We start from the raw sequence: 19,612 nt of genomic DNA on the forward strand, positions 1-19,612 counted from the left end.
GATATCATTATAGATACTAAAAACATCAAACAGACCGAAGAGGAGACACTCGGCGTAAGGTACTTTACTTTTTTTTCGAAAAAAAAGGAAGATAAACGCGTACAAATTGTGTACAAATTATGATTGCAGTGTTTGTAGCACTTTTGATCTAAGTAACGCATTTAGACTTGGTATTAGAGAAAGTTTCTGGAACTGAACCGAGCCTGTTATTATAATCATAATTATGTTCTTGCTATTTGAAATCTTCATGAGGTGTTTATAAATATGATTTGCAAATTTTGAGGAAAGTATCAAATAATATTACATATATTTCTTCTAAAATGGGTAACAAGTAATAAAGCAGTTAATTTGCATGGTAAAGATATAATTGTATGAACTTACGACATGTTACCGAGGACGCATGATTACAAGTATTTATGTTTTGATCAAATTTCGTTCCTGGTGGACACGGCCTCTTCAACCACTTATAACTCACAGAGCCATCTGCATTTGTTCCATTGTGGACACACTGACAGTAAGAGTCACAGTCTGTACTTCTCAACGCGACTAAGTTACTTTTGGAGTATACCGACGAATCGCACTCACCTAAGTGACACCAGTCAGTGTATTAATACATATAATGAATGTCGTTTGGTGAATGAAAAAAGAACAAATATACATTAAGGAAAACTTACTCCTTAAATTAATTTCAAAATAGCAATGTCTGAAGACAATCTTTTTTCCCCAAACATTAATTTTGCGCAATAGTTTGGTTCCTAATAATCAAATATTGTAAAAGTCAAATTGTTTTAATCAATAACCTGTGTAGTTAAATTTTGTTTCTATGAATGTGTTTAAGACTTAAAGTCGCTAATATCGAGTGTTTCCATAATTTAGTGAAGCTACTATCATAGAAATAAGACATAGTATAAAATTAACAACTTTAATTTTTTGATACATAAATACCGGATTTCTTTTCATTACGTTGAATGGAAAATAGCATATTTCACCTCTTTAAAACAATGCCAATCTCACTCAACCAACAAAAATATACATTTACCCCCCCCACCCTTCAAACACACACTCACACACATTTCTTTATTACTATTTTGATAGACAAAAGAGTGTTAATATCATGATATATTGATCGAAACACGAGGTTATCTGGTATGTACCTGTGGTTGCGCCCCCCCCCCCCCCCCCCCTTCGAGTATAAATAAAATTATCGAGTGTGTTTTGATGTTCTTTTTCTTTCGTGTCATAGGCAAAAATAAAAAACAATCAATGTCCCTGTTATCACAATATAAAACCCAAGAAAATAGTAACGACTATCTGAATATGATTATTTATATCGTTATCCCTTTCTTTGCCGAAACAATAAGTAAACCCCCAAAAAAATTAATCAATCATCGGTTATGCACAGGAGTACAGGTGACTTATACCTGCTACTACACATTTTCAACAGAGAGATCCCTAAACTAGGATACAATACAAAATGGTGTAGAATGGTTTGTACTTATTAAGTCAAATACCTGCAGACAGATTGTATTTATTGTTTGCATTGTGTATTATGAAAATTCCTTGAACCTAGAATGTGGAATCAACTCACGCATTTTATCTTGTTTACTCATATAACTTTTATGAAAGCATATTAAATAACAAACGAAAAATTACCTAGTTCTTGGAAGCATCGGTCAGTTTCTTCTGTGAAAAAAAACAAACAACAAATTAATTGTATACATTGCTATTTTCATTAATAGTTTTTCAAGAATAATTTATTACACTGCACCTTCTAAATTTCAGAACTCTGAAAATACAAATAAACCAATTAAACATAAATGCATAAAAATAAATGTTTGAGTTTTTGAAGAAAATGTTGCATAATTGGATAGAACAATGCGTAACAGGAGCGATCAGTGATCACGTGTCGCGTGATAGGTGCATTTACTTTGTAGCAGAGGACAAAAGATAACAAACAAGATAAAAAACAGGTTTTTTCTTGAAGGGCCATAATTATGTTAAAACATATTTAAGCGAAAAAAAAAAAAAAAAAAAAAAAAAAAAAAACACATGTACCCCAAGTACTTGAGCTTACCGATCAATACTGTAAAGAATCATTGAAATTATGTTATTGGCGTAAGTGGAGTAGTCAGGACAACATTAAAAAAAGTAATAAAGGGCCAGTTTATTGGCGTAGGTGGAGTAGTAAGGACAACATTAAAAATCAATTAAGGGCCATAACTCTTAAACAAATCACTGAACACAACATTACCGAAAATATGCACAGCTAGATCTGGTGATGAAATTGTTCTTATCATTCCTTTAAAGTTTGGAGGAAATTGCAAAAGTACTATATTGAGAAGTATGCCGGACAAGGTTTGTGACAGGACAAGCAGGCGACGGATGATTGATTCATATATGTCGCAACCTCTCTCTATGTAGCACGGGTGCTTTAAACTATTATGATAACTGTTTTAGAACAACTTTTGCAAAACACACACCATGAGGTTGATAACTAAGATAATGTGAAGACGGTTTTAACGCGGATTTTCTAATAAGACGTTGTTTAAGAATTCCATTGACTCGTCGTCCGCATCAGGCACGTTTTGAAACTGGTGAAGTTGCCCAGGTAAAAATGGAGAAATGTTGTTTTTTTTTCATGACGAGTTAAATTTTTGTCTAGACTTTACTATGTTGGAATAGACTTGGGAAAAGGTTCCAAGCCTTAACTATTGCAGAGCACGACTTATCAGCGGTACATTGATGACATATTAGAGATTCCGTTTATAGTTTATTCCGGGGCAGTGGCCGATAAATTCATTTTAATGGTAGATAATTGGCGTCTGAACAGGGCAAAGGAGGCCCACGTCTACGTGCAGAGAGAGGGTATGGGGTGTGTTGAATGGCCAGGTCGATCACCGAATATACATCCAATATTACACACGTATAGAAGAACTGAAGTACGGATATGAGCTCACATGGTGCCATTTTGACGCATCCAGGAGCTTAAGACCTTACATGTCTAAATATCGTGGGTACACACATAGCGGATATCCTCTTCTCTAAAACATAACTCATGCAAAATCAGTAAAATGTGCAAAGTGATTTGTTATGAATTCTGCATTTAGACACAAATTCATAATTGAACATTTACTAGATCAACCTTTTCGTTTCTTGATAACTACACAAATATTGAACGTGAAATAAATAACGTTGGTGTTACGATGTATTAAAATGCTTTAACACTGGAATGAAGGAATGCAATTGAAATTAATCAGAAGCTATTAATCGAGAAAAAATAAATTTCTGCTTATCTTATTTCTGCGGTGTCATCATTCTCGCATATATAATTGATGTTCATTATTTCTGCGTTTTAATAAAGATATGTTTACAAAATTAACCGTGCAATGACAACAATTAATTGTAATACTGCATGTGTATAAAAATGAAGAGTAAAAAATAAATCAGGTAGAGTCGTACGTAGAAACAATATATATAAATCAAGCTTAGGGTGAGCAAAAATCATACAAACATGATATTTTTTATAACAAATAAAGTAATTTTTTTCTAAAATTTTATTCATGACGGATACATAAAGAAAATTCCCATCTAAAGCTGATACGGTGTATGGTAAAGAAATTATGCAATACAGGTAGTTGACATATTCTGACATACATGTAGACATAGCAACAGGCTTAATTTTCTGTGGGTTTTAAATCAGCGGTGTCGTTATCAACCGCAGACATAGCAGAAATAAAGTCCCCGCAGAAAAAAAGTACTTAAACGGAAATTAACACAGATTTTAGGGCAATCATTTTTGTGTAACCAATAATCTTTTGTTGCATATCAATAATGAAACGGCGACACATAGATAATTTGAATTTCACACCTATCAATTAGCGACACTCAGACCTTTCCTGGTGTAGTAATACCACGAGGTCAATTATTACAAGAAAATGTTGACGTGCATGATTTTACAACTATCAAGGTATGGTCTGAATAGCGGGGTCAGAATATATCATGTATCGCCTCGGTCAATATTAATTTTTTCAGTACATATCACATCATATTCAACAGCTAAAAAGTCCGTATTTGTATAATATTAGATAATTACTGAACATAATAAGCTAAGGGTACCTGATAAGGTCTGATAATATTCTCATTATTTTGGACTAGATTTAAAACTCGGATCTTGTGTAAGTTCTTATGTAAAATAAACTGTTAACTAGAAATTGTCATGAGATCTGAATACAAGAAGTATTGTTAAACAGAACTTTAAATTTGAGCTATTTAACCAGTCAGTTTAAGGCCTGTCCTATACACTTTATGCAAAAATTCTCCTTTACATTTTTTTAAACAGCTCTATATTACACTCCGCTCTTATATCTGACCGTGACCAAATACAGATCTTTTTGGTGACCTTTCACACAGCCAATCATCGGCGAGGTTTCATAATTTTAAAAGCAATGCGTTTGCTAATTTTATCCCTTGGAAAACCAATATTGAATATGTAATTGTTTTTAACTATTTCGAGAACAAACATGGCGTTGTAAACTGGCAAAATAGTATTGCCCCTTAAATGTTCACTCTTTAGTATATTTCAAGTTAATCTGTTAAAAAATTACTTCAGGCATTATTTTTTTCTGTCAAAAATCAACAGTTTGTTTAATTTCCACTTAAAACAGTATTTTGATACTTCTTCTAATGTCTAGTATGTAAAAACCGGTTAGTTTGCATGACAAAAATAGCTTTCTCGGGCAAGAAGGCAAAATATATACGGTCGTCATTAGATTTACATAAAACATATGAGAAAATCTGAACTTAAGTCAGATTGTATGGCAAGATAAAAACTTTCGTTCACATTTTAAGTTACATTTTATTTTAGAATGGCCAATAGGATTCCAGGATTTTACTTTTTTTATTTTAAAATGACAAATGAACTACTATTCTTATGTTAAGTTCTTCCCTGTACATTTTACGGGAAGTCAAACTGAAAACAGACTGGCATTTGGCTGAAAAACGAAACGGGCAGGCATCATTTAAATCAAGCTTTTATTCTTTACTGTTGAGTTAAATTACTAATAACACACATTAGGAACATTGTGTTGTAATAACAAAATATAAATATACAAGGAGTGTTCAAATATGAATGCATCTGTTCAATATTGAGACAACACACGAAAAATCTTTGGTTGTTCGGAAGATATACCTGTTAGCTTTACATTGATTACACATTCACTAAAATCAGTTTACTTTAGCTTTGTTTATAGCTTGGTCGTGTACTGTAATACAAAAAATGGTCGGTAGAAGACCTGAGACATACTGTATTTTTCAAGAATTGCTGTCTCCTTAGTATATGCTTGAAAGGGTTAATTTTGTAAGGGTTTAATTTTGCACACGGCGTCTATTGTGCAACACTTTCTAAAGCAGAACAAGTGGTTGTGCTACTCTATCCTCCGTATTCATCCGACCATTGCGCCTTTTTTCGTATTCGTATCCCACCAGTTTTGAAAATAATTTAATATTTTTTTCGTTGTCCAACTTATCATCCGAATCGGAAATTTTCAAACGTCCTGATCTGAGTACACTTTACAGTTCAAAATTTGTAGAAACTTAAAGGTGCAATTCAAAGATTTGTAAATAAATTGAAAGAACAACCGTTCACCATTTGCCTCTATAATCAACGTGTATGAAAAAATCGCACTTACATAGTATGCCATTATTAACACGTCTTCATCTAAATTGATGTTTCAATGCTTGTCTTAGCACACTCATTCATTATCTTGAACAAGCCTGTTTTACAGACATTCCGTTACCTTCATAAGACTTTATTATTCAAAAAGAACAAAGACATTGTCTTTAACATAACGTTTTTGAATTGTCATGTCCAACATTGTCTGAATCCTGGCTGTTTCCGTAAGTTGTTCGTCATTAACGGCAGCTTAATCATTTCATATTTTTGCCGTTTTGCACGCCCCCTGTGGATTTCTTTTTCTCTTAAATCAGATTTTTTTTCTCTGGTTCTTCCAATACTTGAATGTTGAATATTACAACGTACTAGATGTTATTTGAGACGTCGCATCAAGAAGGAACAAAACCAACAAAACAATATTTGTTGCAACAAGAACTGTCTCACATTCCTTATCTCCAACCGAGTCTGGAAAATAAGGCTTTACATATTTTGTTTTCGTTGCTCCCAAGATCATCCTGAATCGGATTTTCAAACGTCCTGATTTACTGAAAGTCCAATTTACACAGTTCCAATATTGTATATCTAATTTGGGCACATTCAAAGCAATTTTTAAATAGAATGACACAAACGTCTCACATTGCCTCCATAATCACACGTGTATGTACGCATATACGCATTCAGTTCATTAATACACCATTATCATACATATGTTCAATGCTGCTTAAGACGGCGCTTATGTATTTGATAAAAGCTTGCACTTACAAAAAACATCGTATCAACAGCAATGTTTTAAAAAAAATTTGCCTTGTGCCTTTTCCTGTTTTTATTTTCGTCCTGCTGAACTCCTGGCTGGTGGTCCGTAAGGGTTGCGTACATTGAACGACGACCTTCCTTGTTGATCTTGCGTTTGATTTTTAAGTATTCTTCAGATTAATTTTTTCATATTCTATTGTACATTCCTCAAAGAAGCATTTATCAGACATTGACAAAGAAGCCCAGCCTGTGTGTTTCGGATTGTCCGTTAACTTTACAAATAGAGAAAAACACAATCCCTAGAGTACGCCTATACCGGCAAAATTAAATGTTGCTATCGATGGTAATGTTGAGCTGAACAATGTTCAACGTTCAAGTTTCTTTAATTCCACAAGATCTATAGACGTTGCAGCGGTGACTAGAAGGCGCCTATAAGGCTTCAAGTAAACAACTACTATACATATGTTGTGCTCAATGCAAAAATAAAGCTTGTAAATATTTATAAAAGAAAATTATGATTCTCAGATAAACCATTTCTTATAATGGGGATTTATCCACATATAAAGCTTTGCCTTACGTGATTGCCAATTTCAAGACGCGCGATGGACAGACGGAAGGAATGGGACTTATTAGTGATTTTTTGTCTGAGCATTTTAAGGTTGCTATATTTGAAGTAAGAGGTTCCAAATATAGTTATGTTTGATGCTTTATTAACTTGTATGACGGACACCGGATGGACAGAAAGACGGACGGGCAAACAGACGGAGGCAAGATAAATGAGTTCTAAATTAATGTCCTTTGTGCTTTTACGTACACCTTATTCAAGAGAAAATATTTCTTACGTCACAAAAAGAATGATAGTTCAATAAATGGTTTGGTCGATGCATATACATATATTTTTCACAGGTTTTGGTCGATGACACAAACATGACTACGGCATCGAAATACAGATTTCTAAGAAGAATTGGATTGACGCGTATGGCGAGGTCTTTTGCTTATAAGATATTTGGTTCTATTTTGTTATATATTTCAATATGTTTATGCTAGACAGATACAATGTTGTAGGCAAATCTTTTCTGGCGTCAATGGTATATATCTTTCTAATTTAAGCTCATTTACCTTTTTGTTCATGCTTGCTGAAAATGTTCAATGCGGCAATATTTTGATGAAAAATTTCCGAAACATTGTATTTGCAAGCATATCGGGAAAAAGACAAAGGTACATTTGGGAAGAAACTGGTTTAATTAATGCACCTTTGAGATTTGAACCAACGTGTATTTAAATGGACATGATCAGAAAAACAAACAGACGCATTATAGCATTGAATTATGCCACAGCTAAGTTTATTGGATTGGCTGGTTGCAGAGTGTAAGAGTGTCTCACTTATACTTTATAAGAAATAACACTAAATCATGTTATTACATAAAAGGTAATGTGTAGGTGTATATAACTTATATACAAATACCCTAAGATACATAATAAGTAAACAATATATGAACACCACGCAATTGCGAAAACATGCAAACATTCAAAAAAGACCTCTAACATTGAAAAGAAAGAAATATCTGCGAGTGAGTTTTTACATATACCTTTTGAAGATAAAAAGCTTTGTATTTCTTTATAAAAGATATTTGTTTAAAAAATTATTATGAGACTGAATGGTTATTTTGGTTGGGTTGCAATGGTGGAAATAGACTTAAGGGCCATTTCATGCATTATTGTAGACACTGAAAAAGACAAAGGTACATTTGGGAAGAAACTAGTTTAATTAATGCACCTTTGAGATTTGAACCAACGTGTATTTAAATGGACATGATCAGAAAAACAAACAGACGCATTATAGCATTGAATCATACCGCAGCTACGTTTATTGGTTTGGCCGGTTGCAGAATGTAAGAGTGTCTCACTTATACTTTATAAGAAATAACACTAAATCATGTTATTACGTAAAAGATAATGTGTACGTGTTAATAACTTATTTACAAATACCCAAAGATAATAAGTACATAATAAGTAAACAATATATGAACACCACGCAATTGCGAAAACATGCAAACATTCAAAAAAGACGATTAACATTGAAAAGAAAGAAATGTCTACGAGTGAGTTTTTACATATACCTTTTGAAGATAAAAAGCTTTGTATTTCTTTATTAAAGATATTTGTTAAAAAAAATATTATGAGACTGGATTGTTATTTTGGTTGGGTTTAAATGGTGGAAATAGACTTAAGGTCCATTTCATGCATTATTGTAGACACAAACGGGCACCTGAGTAGAGCCATCGATATTCGGTAAAGAACACTAGAAAGCCTGTTCTGGTCAAAACAATCCAAAGTCTTTGGCGCAAGATGAACCCTTAGCGGTGAGAGGGTAGTGGTTAAGCTATACGTCCATGGCCATACGAATACGGAGGCCTAAAGACTACAGCTAAAACGTAAGTGAGATTATATCAGATAAACAGTCTGAAATATCAATTGAAATGTAGAACTGTGTAATAAATGCTTATATATATATGCTCCGGTTAATGCTGGATCGAATACATCGAATGTGAATTTTTTGCATTGTTACATTTATAAACTGAGTAAATGTTGGCGGATATCACAACATTTATTCATTTATCATCAAATGTAGATGCAGCACTTTGTATTATGTGAACAACGTAAAGTCCATGTAGAAAGATTCCGGCAACCTGAAAAAATACAATACATCATTTTTTAACATATGACAGAACAAAAGACTACTTATATATATTTAATAAACTGTTTATAAACAATAAAATCGTTATTTAACTTTTATGACATCAAAGCAAGATCTTGAACTGTTAAGTGGCAAAAATATCTTAAGTTATTGATTTACCAGTATAAATTCTACAATTGTTAGTAGTTAGTCAATATTTGTGTTTAACCTGGAGATAACAGAAAAATACCTGTACGGTACAAACAAGAAAATGAAACGCAAACTCACCAGTATTATTTACAATTTCACAAAGGTCACTCCGGTTACAGCGTGCATCTTATTCTGCAAGTGCGCAAAAAGAAATAAATAAATGTGATGAATGTAAATAAGTAAATCACCAGATATTTCATATAATATTTTCTTTATGTTTACACAATATTAAAATATTACATGCAAGTAAACACATTATGTAATATAACATTCAAGTTATAAAAAGAGATAAAAAAGAAGTACGAATTATAGACTAATTTACTAAGAAACTAATATACTTGAGACAACACAGAAGTATACGTACCATTGAAAGTTTATTACCAAGAAGAAAATTGATAGACTGAATATGGAGACATCAGGCAGAGACTACTAGTTTACTAAAAGTTCCCGTAGAAGGACACGTAATAGTTGAAGAAAAGGTCCAAGTAATTAGACTGCAGGATGCAAAAGTTGTAGTTGTAACCGCGAAAGACGAAGCAAATATCCGAACATTTTGAAATGAGAGCATAGTGATTTGAAGATTGTACAAATATAGTTTGTGAAAATTGTGAATAAATAAGTTTGAACAAAGGGTAAATAAATAGTACGCTTGTTTGTTTTTATTATCACTATTGTTTTAGGATAAATAACAAACTATATATAAATGACGATCGAAATGAACGGGATATATATGAGTAAAGGGTACAAAGAAATTATAATATAACATATAGACAAAATAGAAGAAGGGAAGGGTATGAAAATGAGAACTTAGTAGCTAAATCAGGCAAAAATAACGAATGCTTTTGTCCACTTCACTTACATGAACTCCTGACAACAAAGTAAAAGTTAAGGAAGACGAAAAATTGTTTTAATGCGTTTATTTAAGGTCGCCGTCGGAAAGCCCATATGGGCTTATGTTATAATTTTGAGATTGGAATGTAGTTTTGTTAACCCAGTGACTTTTCAGTAAACCTATAGACCATGGAGTCTGAATGGCTAAAGTGGCATTAAATGTGATGATGGAAAGATGTCAAGAAATGGATGGAGCGTCACGCCGAGATTTTTTCATCGTTTTTTTATAACTTTTATTGGTGGAGGAAGACCCCATGTGCCCCTCTGGGCATTATTTCAGGCACGAGCGGGTACCTGGGTAGAACCATCGACCTTCCGTAAGCCAGCTGGAGAACGAAGAAATGCTGTGAAGGATATATGTATAAGAAGGTATGACGAATAATTGAACGTATGCAAAATGAAAAGATTGAGCATTGAAATTATTTAAAGTATTTGTACACAACAATGGATGAGTTTGGACGAGTTTCAAACTTGAAGGATAACTAAACATAAAATGTGACAACCTACAACGTTGGTCTATGTGCTAGATATTATAAAAAACATAAAGGGAAAATTTAAATGGTTAAATCACAGGGAAAAGAAAACTTAAATTTACTATTCATGCACTGTGATAACCATAATGACTTATATGAAAAAGTTATCATGAAAAAAACAAAGAAAGTCAAAAAAAGGAAGGGAAACTAAATATGTATAATTGCAAAAAAGATGAAGTAAGATAATTAAAAGAAAAAGAAATGAAATGAATTATATTAAGGTGACAAGAGGAAAAGTTCTAATTCCTTAATTCTCTTAAGATATGTTAAGTAGGTTCATAATTATAAAGATCAATCAACAAAAACACAAATCATATACGTTTGCAAAATGTGAAATATTGTAGTTGGTAAGATTAAAATCGGTGTGTATGAACAGGGCAAAATGATTTCAACGATATATATTGAAGAGTATATATAGAAAGTAGAAATATTGAGAGTGTTGGATTTAAGTTACATTCTTCTTCTGAATATTTGCAGAATTTCTTATCTTACATCATATATAATGAGCGTACATCTAAAGTTTGATTGCGTGTTGATTTAGAAGAGAATTTACAAATTAGAGACTGAAGGTACGTCTGTTTTTTTAAACTATAACAAATCAGATTTCTTTTGTTTACACTGTAAATATATATGGTACTTATAACAGCTGCTTAACATTTTAATTTAAAACGTATTTTGTTTTTGATAGATATAACTCTTTAGAATAAATCTTTAGGAAGATACAAACTAAGCAAAATAACAAATGTTGTCATTTCTGTTCAGTTCTAATATACATGTAAAACTATGATGTCATGTTATGCATACTTTTAAGGAATTTTTTTTCTCCCTTTCTACACGAACAGTTTTATATATCGTTAACATCTTGAAATGTCTTATGTTTGAAACAAACAACTGTTACATATGCAAAACAAATAAAATCGGTACATATTCAGAGCTAATATATACCGAACGTAGATTAATGTCGACACATTGAGAAAGTTATAAGACAAATACGCCCCAAAAACGTGGCCCTGCTTACCTGGTTGTTCTGGTTCGCACACAGTGGTTGTCCAAACCCCACTTTCTAGACATCGGATCTTATTTGTACAACTTTTATATCCTGAATTACAGGTTACATCAGCCCACGCGCCGATGGCTGATTTTTTATTCCAGGATCCAAGAAAACTCGCCTCGCCATTAACAATATCCGGCAGAGCACCGCAACCTGTCGGTTAAAGACAAGATTTTGACAATTAACACCAAATCTGCATATGATGCGTTTAGCAATAATTTTATTATGTAATGAATATTTCCTACTTAGAACGCATTTCTAAATAGAAAAACATTAGATATTTTTTTGATATTTGAGACTTACAATACAAAAAGGTAATTATGTACATATATTTAGTATGCCACAGTGACTCATGTCATAATTTCTCGCACTGTATTTACATTTATAATAATGGAATTGGAAGAATATTGTCTATTAAGGTCTGACCATCCTTAATTGTACTATAAGGAACTAATAAATTGTCAATATGGGCCAGCTATTTTCTTTGTATGACACCTGTATGCATCATTAAACAAACTTTAACTTACGGTAAACGATTGAAGGTCACTTTTAATGTTAGAAGGACCTTTTTCAGAAATGGTGAACCTTAAAAAGTCTAAAATATCATCCTTATTAATAATGCTTTGCCATTATTTATTGTTCAGAAACATAATAACATTCAGCTAACATTCCTCACAAGCAAACTGATTGTTTATAGTCTGAAGTTATGAAATATGAATTCAAATGTTTCCCTATTCCACCCATTTTAACACTTGTGTGATTATTTTCCAACTTAGATTAAATTAACTCAAGTGAATGTATGTTTAAATGATTTCCCTAGGAATTCTTTTTGATATTATACATCATTTAAATTGTTATTTAATTCTAGAAGAAACGCATGAGTTAGATTATGTGTGCAAATTGTATTGACAAATGAAGTTAAAGCGATTAATACACATGTTCCTTTATATAGTAACAAAATTAATTGCCTATGATGTAAACTGATTATGAGTGCCACGTGACCGATTATGAGTTTCGGCCCTGGGTATCAGACAGCTGAACATGTGCACGTACACAAAATGAAACAATGTCGTCATATTTAACGTCATCAAACAGTTAACTGTTAAAGTGAGACACAAAGAGCTTGATTTTATTATGAATTATTGCAATTTAATGAAATATTTAATACGACAAATTCATTCCGACAAAAATGAAAAAAAAATCTTGCTACTAGATTCTAGTGTACTTTTTTAATGTGCAGTACAAAGACAGAGACAGAAATTTCAACGAAAGAAATATCAAAGTGTTTTGTTTAAAAAAAAATGCTACTATTAGATCTATCAAGTGTATTTAGTTGTACTAGAAGGTGAAAAGCGGCCCGGTCCTGAAATAAATAATGCCAATAGCGTTGCGCAGCCAAAAGAAATTATTCGAAGCCCTCAGGGTAATTATTCATTTTACGGACCAATTATCACCTTACGGCCCAATTCGCCGTGTATTAATGTCTTAGTAAAGGAATGAAGCAAATAAAAAGCTGCTTATCTGTAGGCATTGTTCTTGAGTTTCTACACATGATGTTACTCCAGTTGTTTTTGGACAAGGAATCAACTCGCCAGAACAAGTAGGTGCATCTGAAAAATAAAGTAACAGCATGATTTATGTGTCATATAATTGCTCGTCGTGATACGGGGGTCGGGGTGCAGGTGGTGATCAAAGAGCGTAAATGAAAATGAAACGTATGAGAGAAATCCACAGTTTCTAAAATGACAAAAGAAAACAACTGTTACAATAATATATCATTATATCTTATACCACTTATTAAATATTATCACTGTTCACTATTTTGATTATTTGTTTTTAAGTATTTTTATCATGAAATATTCATCTGGTCACAAGTATAAAATGATTACATATCTTGTTGTACAACCTACATTATTTTGTAGTTTAAAGCAAAATTATGCCCATGAACGGTTGATGAATATTTCCTTTTTTTTTTCAGAAAGTTTAAAATTAAGATATTAGTTTTGAAGCATATTTATGCTTATCGCCTGAAGAAAATAGGCTGGATGCGAAATTATTCGTCATAAAAGTAATAAATGTTATCAACGAAATATTTTGAAGTCATGCAAAGTACTAAATCTCTATAATCCTACTTATGGTCAAAAGGCAAATATAATTCAGATAATTGGCCAATAAGCAATATTTTGGAAGCTATATCCGGACTTCAAAGGTATTTTTTTTAGAAATATCAATAAGACATCTTGGGGTCATAATGGGCATTTAAAACTAAGTACATTTATTTATTCATTCTGTCACAAATTAGTCATTAATTCAAACCGTTATTGATCGTTCAAGGTCCGTTATGCCTCAGAAATGTTTTTATCTTTATTTCAGACGTTGTCCTTTATCAGTTTCCGAAAAGCTGCTATTTGGCCAATTAAGTGGACTTTCAGTTGCATCTGTTATTAACACTGGCAATTATACAGTTATAGTCACTGTGATTAAGTATTTTGTATGGAAGTCAGAGTGCTTCTTTATTTACAATTTCCTACCTTTATGACAATTATTTCTCATTCAGCGCTACTTTCATAAGGCTTTACCCATTAAGAATGCTCTAGAATATTCTCTTAAATGTTTTAAAACTAATTTTTTCCCTTTCTAATGGAAGAAACAATAATTCGTTTCTGAGGCGTTATGTGTAATAAACTCACTATTTGTACAATTCATCATTAAATTTTGTCATACTCTATTGTAAATTCTTTATATGCTCGAACTGACATCTCATACCCTTTGCCATCAGTTTAGATTTTTTATTAAAAAATCCCCTTGAACTTTAGAATAAAATGGTCCAAATATATGGCTGTGCAAGTCTATTACTTAAGCTGAGCAGGTTTATGGTTACGTAATAGCATCGAAACACGAGCCTACTAGATTTGCGAGTGTTTTGATGTTCTTTCTCTTTCGTTATCATAGTCAATCTTAAAAACACGGTCCTTGTTGTCACAATATGAAACCCCGGAGAAAAGGAACCAATGAACGATTATCGGAATATGATATTTCTATCGGTTTCCCTTTCTCTACGGTCACAATAAGTAACCACCAGCAAAACTAAGCCAATCAACGGGTATGCTCTGGAGTGCGGGTAACTAATACCTGAACTACAGTTAACGCACTGTGTATGTATACGATTTAACTCTGGCACATTTTCAACAGAAAGGTCCCCAAACTATGATACAAAGAATTATATTTACCGGCACATCCTACTTCGTCTGATCCATCGACGCATTCTTCATCTCCGTTACAGACGTGGCTTTGTGGAATGCACGATATATCGTTGCAGGAATGTTGAGATTGTAAGCAAAACCCTTAAATGAAAATAAAAATATGGATAATAATTGGAAAACTAAGTATCATTTCCTAAAAATTATTTCAATAATAATTACAAACAAATAAACAAATAAATAAATAAATAATAATGAAAAAGTATAAAAAAAACATGATAATAATTATTATAATAGTGATAAAATTACATCGACACAAAACAATTACGCTTTAAATAATTTTAATATTCATTATAACTATTTTCCCTATTTTTACAGACAAAATTGAATGATGATCATTATTATAATGTACATTAATCATTGAATAAATGATTTCAAAATAAGAATATAACGATGAATGACATAAACATTTCAGTGGTTTGTAAAGATTTCCAACTGTAACTTGAAGTCGTTAAAATTCAAATCATATTGCGAAATAATAATAATAATAATAGTAATAATAATTATATTAAAGGAAGATAAAAAATGAGTAAATAAATAAAAACGAAAGTAAAACCTTAAAACAACTAAATAGCCCAAACCCGATCGTAATACATGGGTAATAATATTTAAAACATAATAATTATATTAAACATTATTAGGTAATAACAATGTGTAGAAATTCTTTATCTCATGAAATAAAATGTAAAGACTCATTAAAGAAACGATTTATATTATAATTTAATACGTTTGTTTCTCTTCGTAAAATAAGTAACTGAAGCAAAAAGCCGACAAATATAAATAAAATAGAAATTCGAAAATGCTTTTTACCTTCTTCCGTTCTTCCGATTGCATCAGAAATCTTAGAAAACCCGAATAAAACCAAAATAAACAGCAGTGCGTTCATTGTTGAATATACTTTCGTCAAATTGCTATATTCTTATAAATGTTTCACATACGCCAATGTTATTTTCTTCACTTTAATACCGTATGTGTCAGAATGAATAATAATAAATGCACGCAGTTTAAAAAACATCTGCTGCAAAGAATGTTTCCAAATCAATTATAGAAATCAATTGTTTAGCTCAACAAAAAACTTAATTACGTACATCTAGCCATAAATGAAATCTAAAAGGACTTTATGTATTTCATCAATATCACAATAACTTAATGTTTGAGAATAAAAAACATATAAGATCGTTCATTGTACAGAATTTGTCATAGCCTAATGTAACTTATCTTTGTCTTTTTTAAGGTTGGATTTGAGAATAGAACTTCAGTGATATTTGAATGGCATTATAAGAAATATTGAGTTTACTATACTTAATCTCTTATATGTATGTAATAGAGCATATGAAATCTGCAAAGAGATTATTTGCGGGTGATTGGTTTGGGTCAATGTCATAATATTATATGGTTAAGGAATGGTCTTATTTCATTTTCTATATTTTCTTGACAATTCATCAACGAAATTTTAGAAATGTAAATAAATGTGAACTCGTCCAATTTCTTACACGAAAAGCAAGTGATCAGAACTATCCCGGAAGTTATGCACTGTTTTGTTGCATATCTACTGGAAAGTAAATGTCGTTTTTAGTTGCTTTAATAACTTTGATACTTCAGTCATTAGAATTCATTGTGAAATAAGCTCCTCAATAAAGATAAAATCCGAAAATTTTTCAATTTTACGGGGAATATTGATAAAGTTCACGTGCTAAACTGTAGTACAATATGGAAAGTAGGCGTTCAATGAATCAACCCCATACGACCAAGCAACAAGAACCAGTTGCAAGGAGCCCAGGCGGAACCTAGCAGATTCAGGAAACCAGAAATTTTAACGGCCCAATTTGAATATTTTTGAACAAGTCTCTTGACCATTCTGTTGATGACAACCAAAGTTTTAGCTGGACAGAGCAAAAAAATCCTTAAAAAATAATATTGGAATTTTCCAATTCGTTTCTACAATTGTGTTCTATACATGTACATGTGTATGCATCGTGTAGTTTTGAGAGTTACTTGTCAAATATTTTCTGGATATTGTTTACACATACACATGCTTTGAATTGAGAAGAATCGTTTTCAATCAGTTTCTTTTAATTATTTAAAAACCATTCCGTTATAGCCAGGAAAGGTAGCTTTATTGTTTAACGTAAAGCAACAGATGTGAAATATCTTAATTCAATACCATAACGTCGTATGTACATCGAAAAACTGAAGATCTGTAGGAGATTAACAAACCTTACTGTTACAAACATTTTACGATAATTTTTCAATTTTCTTACATTTGATAAAATATTTATAAAGCGTCTGACATTAACAGAGGAAATAAAGTATATTTGATTTCGTGCAATAGTTTAGTTTGAGGCAAATTGCAAATATAGCCAAAGTGAAAAAAATTGTCGGTCAATACAGACATTTGCAACATTTCTTTGCACCAACTAATTTCATATTAAAACAAAATAGAGCCCAGTTCTTCTTTGATTCGAAAAGATTTACATTTCACATATGTTTGACAATATATTTCATCATTAATCATCGTACATGTCGTGTAATGAAGGAATAATCTGGTACCCTGCACAGGATCACGTATTTCAAGGCTTCCGATTCTCTCACAGTTTAATCTTTTTCTAATTTCACTGTACTAATTAGTATAACACTATTATAATATTTTCTAACCGTAGTATCTGTGAAGCTGGTTTCCCGTTTTCCTGTTAATCCAGGAAATAACTTTTTAAACTTTAACGGAATTAAACTGCCATCGTATAATTTCAGACAATAGACAGAAAAATATATACTTATAGCCATGGTGAACCTTGTTTTGATTTAAAGTGTGAATTCAAAGTAAATTTTATATTATTTCTAAGTTGGAACAGACTTTTATTTAGCAATACAGGACAGTGGCATAATCCATTAAATTCGTCTGGCGCTGCAAGTGTACACAGGATCCTACAGGACAGGTTTTTTTCGTATCTTACTTAGTAAGATGGTTGCATGTGTTTAAAACGCATTAAACTTTAGATCAAATATTGCATAATATGATTATATTTTGTTCAACGATTCTTTGTTTTTGGAAATATTTCCCTATATGATGTAGCTAAAACAAATTAAATACAGAACACAATCCATAGTGTATTTTAAGGTTTACAATATAAAAAATCAGCATAATTTGTTAGTCCCCGTAATTAAGAAAAAATAAAATCTGTTATAATACCTAAATATACAGCTTTTGCTTTCAGTATTTTGTTCATGGAAATATAAACAGTGCCAAACATTTCGATACTACACCTCTTAATTTTTTATCATACCTTATGTCATATGAATTATTTTAAGGCTTGAATACTTAAATGTTAATTATTTCATGCAATCGGTTAAAGTAATGTTTAAATTTTTAATCTTTATCTGCCTTTTCAAATGGTAGATTTTCGAACCGCTTTTTTAAACTTTCCTTTCGCTATAAGTCTGTTGTGTAAGTAAAGTTTTATTTATGAGTCTTAGTCTGCTTAGAAACATTAGAGTAAGCATGTTCGATCATTAAACGAAATGAGAAGTAATTGTTCAAACTATTCAATATTAACATTATTTTGATAAAACAAGCTAAACGACAGAGACAAAAACTAGCATATTTAATAAATTTCGGATGATTGTGCTTAAATTTTTAACTTTAGGTGCTTTTCGCACCTCACATGTAGAAAGTCTATATGCGGAAGCTGGGGAACCATCGCTTCATCTTCGTCGAAAAAAGCTACCACTTCAATATGCAACTAGAATTTCATCTTATTGCAAAAATCCAGCTAAACATATTATTTTCAAACTAAGTTTTACTGAAAAATTTGTTAAAAAACAAAGGAAATTAAACCATTAGGCCTTCGTTTAAAAGATGATTTAGATAAACTAAAAATCAATCCAGACAGTATCCTTCAAAATGACGATGAGGATATTCCACCTTTCAAAATTAAAAAAAATCATCAAATTCACTTGAAAATTTCAAAGTGAAGTTTCTAGCAATTAAGGAAGATCATGAAGATTTTATACATATTTATACGGACGATTAAAAAAAAGGTTGCAAAGTAGGTGCGGCTGTGTTTGAAAATAATTTACATCTAGTATAAGGTTACCAGATAATGCATCAATTTTTATTGCTGAATCAAAAGCTATAGATTTAACATTGTCATACATAGTACAGCATACCCATGATCAATTTGTGATATTTTCTGACTCGCTTTCTTATTTAATATCCATTAAAAATAAAATTATGACAATTTCATGATATAGAAACTTCTTTTACGATTTCATGATGTACTTAAAATAAAATCTGTTAAATTATATTGGATTCAATGTCATGTAAGTATACCAGGAAATGAAAATAGTAGATGCTTTAGCTAAACAATCATTACATTTTCAAAAAACTGACTTATTGTTACCTGCATGTGATTTTAGACCGGCTATAAATAAACTCTCATCATCTGAATGGTAAACAAATAAGGACAAAGCCGTTTTTAATAAACTTCACGATATAAACCCATCTCTCACCATTTCTATCTCTGTCAAACCGCCATGATCTAGCAGTTCTTCTTCCATACCGAATTG

The 19,612-nt window shown here is 31.6% G+C and overlaps 1 protein-coding gene across 2 annotated transcripts in view; it reads right to left on the reverse strand.

The window, feature by feature from the left end:
* Window positions 1-328: 328 nt before the first annotated feature.
* The window catches only part of LOC132753209 (very low-density lipoprotein receptor-like), a 63,363-nt gene continuing 44,079 nt past the window's right edge, over window positions 329-19,612 (reverse strand). The window contains exons 1-6 of one of the 2 annotated variants that reach the window (XM_060743656.1): window positions 15,857-16,040; window positions 15,017-15,130; window positions 13,308-13,396; window positions 11,754-11,946; window positions 1,654-1,683; window positions 329-585 (exon numbers count right to left, since the gene is read on the reverse strand). In XM_060743656.1, the coding sequence (XP_060599639.1) occupies window positions 344-585; window positions 1,654-1,683; window positions 11,754-11,946; window positions 13,308-13,396; window positions 15,017-15,130; window positions 15,857-15,932 (744 nt within the window). In that variant the 5' untranslated portion in view covers window positions 15,933-16,040 and the 3' untranslated portion in view covers window positions 329-343. Of the gene's footprint in view, window positions 586-1,653; window positions 1,684-11,753; window positions 11,947-13,307; window positions 13,397-15,016; window positions 15,131-15,856; window positions 16,041-19,612 lie in introns of those variants that run through there. The other variant, XM_060743664.1, reaches the window with a different exon arrangement.

Source organism: Ruditapes philippinarum, unplaced genomic scaffold (genome assembly GCF_026571515.1).
Source record: "Ruditapes philippinarum isolate M1 unplaced genomic scaffold, ASM2657151v2 ctg872_1_1_1_1, whole genome shotgun sequence".
NCBI lineage: Eukaryota > Metazoa > Mollusca > Bivalvia > Venerida > Veneridae > Ruditapes > Ruditapes philippinarum.